The sequence below is a fragment of the Epinephelus moara genome, chromosome 13 (assembly GCF_006386435.1).
Source record: "Epinephelus moara isolate mb chromosome 13, YSFRI_EMoa_1.0, whole genome shotgun sequence".
Classification (NCBI taxonomy): domain Eukaryota; kingdom Metazoa; phylum Chordata; class Actinopteri; order Perciformes; family Serranidae; genus Epinephelus; species Epinephelus moara.
Window position 1 is genome coordinate 36,827,461 of NC_065518.1, and position 7,495 is coordinate 36,834,955.

At 38.2% G+C, this 7,495-nt stretch overlaps 3 protein-coding genes across 7 annotated transcripts in view; 2 read left to right on the forward strand and 1 right to left on the reverse strand.

The window, feature by feature from the left end:
* The window catches only part of LOC126399955 (uncharacterized), a 107,731-nt gene extending 101,454 nt beyond the window's left edge, over positions 1-6,277 (forward strand). Inside the window, exons 2-5 of one of the 4 annotated variants that reach the window (XM_050060321.1) lie at positions 2,581-3,209; positions 4,528-4,605; positions 4,751-4,794; positions 5,983-6,277. In XM_050060321.1, coding sequence (XP_049916278.1) covers positions 2,720-3,209; positions 4,528-4,605; positions 4,751-4,794; positions 5,983-6,096 — 726 coding nt within the window. In that variant the 5' untranslated portion in view covers positions 2,581-2,719 and the 3' untranslated portion in view covers positions 6,097-6,277. Of the gene's footprint in view, positions 1-2,580; positions 3,210-4,527; positions 4,606-4,750; positions 4,799-5,982 lie in introns of all 4 variants that reach the window. The other 3 variants (XM_050060323.1, XM_050060324.1, XM_050060322.1) reach the window with 3 other exon arrangements.
* LOC126399933 (glucagon-like peptide 2 receptor) overlaps positions 1-7,495 on the reverse strand; it is a 346,627-nt gene that overhangs the window by 245,140 nt on the left and 93,992 nt on the right. The gene's annotated exons all lie outside the window — the stretch shown is intronic.
* The window catches only part of LOC126399962 (germ cell-specific gene 1-like protein), a 122,228-nt gene that overhangs the window by 80,847 nt on the left and 33,886 nt on the right, over positions 1-7,495 (forward strand). The window lies entirely within an intron of this gene.

The window sequence follows — 7,495 nt, forward strand, 5'->3', positions numbered from 1 at the left end:
TTTTTTTTCCCCGTTAAAGGGGTTTTTTTGGGGAGTTTTTCCTTATCCGCTGCGAGGGTCATAAGGACAGAGGGATGTCGTATGCTGTAAAGCCCTGTGAGGCAAATTGTGATTTGTGATATTGGGCTTTACAAATAAAATTGATTGAATTGATTGATGTCCACATCTGACAGTTTCTGATTCTGATATAGTTTGTAGTAGTAGCAGTGCTTTCACATGTACGGATACACAGAAGCATCTTTCTCTTGTCCCTCACTGAATTTGAATAGCATTTAAGTGTGTGTTTCGTTTTTTGCTCAAGACATTATTGACATTGCTACTCAGAAAATGTTACTCCACTCTGACTCTCAATGTATAGCTTTCTACCAAAGCATAAAACATACATTTTCTGCATTAGTCTGACTTTATATATTTCTAATTTTCAGTCTTCTGATTTTGTGTCAACTTTGTTCCAGCTCCACAAATGGGAACTTTTAGAGGAAAACCACAGGCGGCTTTGTGGCAGAGTGCCTCTGTCCATGGCAAATGAACACAGAGGACACTAAGGATGCCCTTGTCACAATAAAGAGGATATATGAAAATCTCCTTAATGGTAATGTACACAAATGTTCATGTCCTATTAACACCCAATCCATAGTGAATCCAGGATGAATTTAAAAAGAAAAAATGACATACTTTTGTTTATAGCAAAGCAAAGTTAATCTTTAGTCTTTAACTGTGTCCCCACAGATTGATTGAATATTTACTCTTGATTTATCCCATAGTGGTAAAATGTCTATTTCAATGGTAGCGACATGTTTTTGCAAAGCAAACAGTTTTGTTCTCTAATCACATGGCATGTACAGGTAATCTTATTTGTCCTCAGATAAGATCCCAAGACAAAGGAGATGAATTTAGGTTGTGGTGCATGAACATTTTTATGATAAAAACCCATCAACATCACTCAAGACACAATGTCTCCATCACTCTGAATCATTCTCAAGAGATTTCTATGGGAATATGTCTTTGGTGGAAAATAGGGCTACTGAAAATAGTTAAGGCTAACATTGTAATAATATTATATTGTTAATAATTTTTTCATCATCTCCTAGCTGGCATCTTTTACTCCACGCTCTCACAAATTACATCACATGCTTTCTACATCATTCCTTTGCCCTCTGTTAGGTTTGCAGTAGTAGTGTATGTTACTGGTATTGCTATCTGTTTGGGCATATACCGATGCCCACTGCCCCCACCGGCAGTTCTTTTATCAATAATTAGTCAGACAACATGCATTCATAAACTGAAAGTGACTATTCTTCACAGCAGCAGTAACAGAGTCACAGCACAAAGTAGCAGAAGTCACATTTTGGTTTTATTAGTAATACGTGTATGTAAGTCAGAAGACTTGGAACGACAAGACAATGTTGGAGGAATTAGAGTCAAAGCGAAAAGCAAAAAAGAAGTTGGTGCACAATGTGTTGCCTGCAGATGTTCATCTAACTGCACTGTTGTTCATCTAACAGCACTGTGGCTGCTCCCTCTTGTTCCTATACTCCCATACTGCAATGTTTTAAACTAATCCACTGTCAAAAAATGCAGAAGATGACTGCTGTCTTGTTTTGTAGACGCATTTTTGATTAATGATTAAGTAAGTGCTAACACCGACGTTAAAACAGGTAGGAAAATGATCTCACTGTGGCATCCCTATTCTCTGACAGTGTCGTGGATGGACAGTGTAAAGAGCTGCAGTTTTGTGTGTCTGTTTGACAGAGGCATGGCAGAGCTCAGCCCATGAACCAGGATAAAGTGACTAAAGGGGGCTTTTAAGAATTGCTGACCATCCCTTCTATTTAAAACCACGAAAAGCAAGTGGGCAGCTGAACAAAGTGACACGTTCTGTCTGTCTGTCATATCAATCTCCTCCTCCTGTAGTCACATGTATCTCAGCCAATAATTTTGTTATTTTTCTGTAGATACATAAAGCTTAAACAGAGGGAGGAAACAGTACAACTCAGGGGTCTAAGCCCCCATTAGACCCAGCCCAGCTGAGCTACACACACAATCAGAAAACTAGATTGGCACTTGGTGAGTGCAGATCTCTGCCAAGGCCCAAATGTTCACTGTTTATTATCTGCGTCTAAATCATTGCTTGTTCTTGTGAAACATTTTCCTTAATATCCCTAGTGAGTTTTGCAGACAATTAACATTAGGATGTGAGTAAGAATATGATTAAAAATGAGACAACAAATCTTCAATAACTCTAGCTATCTCTCTCTCTCTCTCTCTCTCTCCTTTTTTGTGCTGGTTTAAGAGGTGCCAACTCTGAATGATGTGTTTACAAACAGCAACTAACAATGCATGGATGGTACGCCTTTAATGAAAATAAACCAAAAAAAAAAAGGTTTAAGAGTTTGATTACTCAGATTACTCAGTTACTTAAAAGCTCTGCATTCTTTTAATTGGGGCGGCAGTAGCTCAGTCCATAGGGACTTGGGTTGGGAACCGGAGGGTCGCCTGCTTGAGTCCCCGTCCGGACCAAATATGGAGCGTGGACTGGTGGCTGGAAAGGTGCCAGTTCACCTCCTGAGCACTGCCGAGGTGCCCTTGAGCAAGGCACCGAACCCCCCAACCGCTCGGGGCGCCTGACCAAGGCAGCCCCCTCACTCTGACATCCCTCCACTTTGTGCATGTATAGGTCCTGTTTGTGCATGTGTGTGTCTTTTGGACCTGTGTGTTAATGACCTCCTCCAGTTTCCACCCCCTGTTCTCTTCCTGTGTCCCCCTCCCTCGCTTTTCCTGTGTCCACCTCCCTGCTCCACCAGTGTCCACACCCTCTGCTCCACCAGTGTCCACCCCCTGTTCTCTTCCTGTGTCCACCTCCCTTGCTCCACCAGTGTCCACACCCTCTGCTCCTCCAGTGTCCACCCCTTGTTCTCTTCCTGTGTCCACCTCCCTTGCTCCACCTGTGTCCACACCCTCTGCTCCACCAGTGTCCACCCCCTGTTTTCTTCCTGTGTCCACCTCCCTTGCTCCACCAGTGTCCACACCTTCTGCTCCTCCAGTGTCCCCCCCCTGTTCTCTTCCTGTGTCCACCTCCCTTGCTCCACCAGTATCCACACCCTCTGCTCCTCCAGTGTCCACCCCATCTTCTCCGTCAGTGTCTATCCCATCTGCAGTGTCCGGCTCCTCGCGGAAAAGAAAATTAAGAAGGAATGCAGACACTAGTGGTATGTGTGTGTTTCTGTGAATCCAAACTGTGTTTGAATTTACTTTGTTAATCAGTTTCAGTTAGATCAGGCTCATTCTAGCCTTTTCTCAGATGAAGGAACAATGTGGTTTGATCAGGCAAGATCTCTACAAATGATCGTAAAATGCAACATTATTTATACATATATATATATATAAAACATTATTTTTATAGCAAGTTACTGAATGATAATATAGTACCTCAGCATAGTTCTTTTGGGGTAAAATAAAAGATGAGTAATGTAGGTACAATTGGGATAGGTTCACAGTTTTTCTAAGCTTAATACTCACATGTTCATATTTACATGCAAAGAATTTTTGGTTGCTGTGATCATTCCTCATGTTCATACTATCCATAAAACATCCCTCTGTAACATGACTGTAGTGTAGCTGAAATAGCCAATAGCTGTGTAGCCAAAAAATCTACAGTTTCGGTTATGTTTCAGAACTTTTAAGGATGCTTTCACACCTGCATGATGGCTCAACAAGGGAAAAAATGATGCACTGTTGTATTTTAGCAGTGGTCAGATGTGAAATCAAATTAGTATTTTCCAGTGTTACAATCTTTGTAGTGCAGAATGCTCTTCATTATGATTTAGCGAGCCATGAAAAATGTTACCTAGGAAAATGCACCCCAGATTTGTCTGAACTGATATATTTTTGCACAAAATTCACGATTAATTTATTATCATTTTACAACACAAGTTTCTATGCAAAATTAAGTTGCAGTCCCTTAAAGTTACTCACCAAAAACCTTTAACCTTTTTTAGTAATTAAAACTATTTTTTATAATGAAGTGCAGAGGATGAACTGAGAAATGTCACATTCTGAGGGAGGAAGCTGCTCTGTAATCTGGTTGTGTGGCAGCATTAAAACAAAATTAAATGGGAATTTCACATTACATTAAAGTTGTTTTAGTTATGGATCTATTTGTGGCCAGTATTTAGAGGAAAAATAATCATAAAATAATAATCATAAAAAATAATAATCATAGCAACCAATGATTACCTCAGCATCGGCATGTGAGTATTGTTGAAAGACTTCAAAAATCATCACATTGATCATTTTTATAAAAAAAAAATGAACAAAAACTCATGTGGTGTGTTGGCCGAATTTCCTTATCTCCAAAATGTCCTCCTTCCATGTCATGTTACTGTAACATCATTGAAAAAACGTCCTGTTCAGTTGTTAACAGTTACCAGTCATTTTTGTTATTAGAAGTGTTTGAACTTTTTTCCTCATGGCAATATTGAGAAGATGTCTGTTAACAAATGATTACCATCTTTTCATTCATTTCAGAATGCCCCCATCTTCATGATGATGAAAATAACTCTTTGGAACCATACACTGTAATTGTCCCAACAGAAATAAGTCAAGGTGCTTTGTTTAAAAAGAGAGTGCCAGTCTTTAGCCATATTGCACTTTATTATTTGATATCACTTGGACTTCAGGTTGTATTTACTGTTCATTTTTTGAAAGAAAATATAACTAATTTTACCTTGTTTCTTTTTGTCTTGTTAAGGGCTGTGTCGAGGTGTTGGTGCAGTGGCAACCTTGCTCTGGGTGGTGTGTATGTTATCTGAAGTTTACTTTACTGATGGTGATTGGGTTAGGGGAACAGAACTAACAAAATATAAACATTTTTATCAACTTAAACTGCAGTTTGATCGGCGACAGCAAAGTCTGATCGTCAAGCATTCCACAAAGATATCAAATACTGTTTGGGCAGTGTAGTGTATTGGATTTAAAATAAAATAAAAAATGTAAATTTAATTTTTAGGTTGAACTGACCAATAAAAGTGTGTACATCTGTGACCAGGGCGACCAGTCTACATGTTGAAGTGTCTTTGTGCAAGATACTGAACCAGTTGCCCAATTCCATATCCAATTGGTCCCGATGGCATAGCCATCAGTGTGTGAGTGTGGGTGAATGGATATTCTGATATACGGTAGCCTCAGCCAGTGTGAATGGGGCGAATGTTCACTTGCTTTGTAAAGCGCCTTAAGTGGTCACCAAGACTAGAAAAGAGTTTTGGCCAGGGTTGTGTCTAATGCAACGTCGCTCCACATTGTAAGGAATTACCTGAACAAGTAAGAGACCAGACTGTGAGACTTCTGAAAGATGGGAGAGGTTGCAAGATCATCAGTAGGCCACTGAACAGAAGCCCAAACACAGTTTCAGCGGTGGTTAGGAGATACAGGACTACATTTTAGTGACATTGACCCGGGGTGTGTTCAGTTTTACTGTATACTGTATATCTCTGATGTTTGAAAGCAAATTTTCAGTTCATATCAAACTGTGTTGACATTAAATCAGTGTAGTCCTTTTTACAATCTCAAAACATCATTAAAGCTTCAGATCCAGACTTGGATGTTATATAAATATTTTTTGGCATCAATGTCACAATAACATCAAAGGAATGGGAACATTAATCATTAACTCAAAATAAACATTTACCTTATATTAGGAGCCTTGTGATATATGTCTTTTACTATATAAATATATTGTAATGCACTTTTGTCACACTCAGTAACTTAGTAACTTCGTTAGTTACGCAGTTACATCTTCATCAAAAAATGGGCTTAAACTGCACTTTCATTATGCCTGGGTATTTTGATGATAAAAAGATAGAATGCATATATAACTGAAGACTCCATGTGTCATTGTAAGTAGTATAGTGTCAGCATGGTACATATTTCAAATGTTAGAATGTCAAAGAAATACTTTTTGCCATCTTTCTGTCTGTCTTACAGTGGTACAAAGTGGAAAAACTCCTGGGAGCCAAAAGACAACGTTCAAATCTGACACCAAAATGTGTTGCTAAATTGTTTGTTTCCAGTGTTGGGAAGGTAATAAAAATGTATTAAGTAACCCTATGTATTAAGTTTTACTCTCCAACACTGTGTGTCATTGTGTTATATTGTTATTGTTGTTGAGTTGGATGCATTTCATATAATTTCTGACAAGCATCAGCTCTGTTAAATGATTTTATGTAACTGCTTTATGAAGTGCATAACCTCAATTTTCATATCTGGATAGATATGTAATAAATTCTTTTGCAATAACATATACCAGTTGCTGGCTGTGTTCCTTCTTATACATATGATTTGTATTATTGTTTATAATTTGTATACTAAGAATCTAAATAGGTGCACTTTTACTACGAATGTATTTTGTGATATTTTTACTGTCTGTAAATTCAGATAAAGCCACCTAGAATTGTTCACTTTTGTTCGTACCACAAGAGTAGTAACTTCAGCTGACAGCTGACTTCATCATAACAAGACAGACTGATTGATTAATTGATGTAATTTTGATGTTAAATTATATATAATATATATATTATATTATTTATGTGATTTGTGTCATTATTTCAACAAATACATACAAAAAGCAAAATAGCTTTCATTTCATGCATTGAGTCTCCAAATGAATCTGAATCTTAGCCTGGGCAAGGCTGTGTCCGTGAAATGTGAAAATCAAAACTTTGTCGTAGGACTAAATGAAATACATCAATGGAAAGGTCTTGACCTGGAGAGTAACACATGTCAGTATGAAGATTGTAAATGGCTCCTGCTTTGAAATATTGACTTTTGAACCTTGATTAGGCCAAACCCTATTTATATAAAACATTATGTTGATAATGGGGAAAAACTCAAAATGGTGTAAACTGGTCCAGAATGAGAAGTATGATTGTGCATAGGCCAGTCATCAATATCTTAAACACATTTGGCCAGTAAATACCCCTGAATACATGTTTTTCTGATTTTATCCAAGTTGGCCCTGAAAACGGTGTGAGAAACTACATCTGAAAGGGGCTGGCTTGGAGCAAGATGAAAATTAAACTTTTAGGACAACAGTGAAGACATCATTGGAAAGGTCTCAGCCTAGAGAGTAACATATATCAGTATGAAAACAGTGTGAGGTCCCTGCTCCTCAGGAATGACCTTTGAACCTTGAAATTGAAGGCTTACAGGACAGCAACAAAATGTGTTACAACAGTTTTGGAAAGCTCTTGACCTCTACTACCATAACCGAGGGTAATCCAACAGGGGGCGCCACTGTGTGGGGTCAAAACCCAGAAAAAACACAATGTCACCCTCTAAATAATATGAAAGATCAAATTTGACCAAAAATATGTGTTTTCCACTCTCAAAAAGTTGTGGAGAGCCTCCATGCTTCCTTCAATTTTCAATTTCAATTTTATTTATAAAGCCCAATATCACAAATCACAATTTGCCTCACAGGGCTTTACAGCATACGACA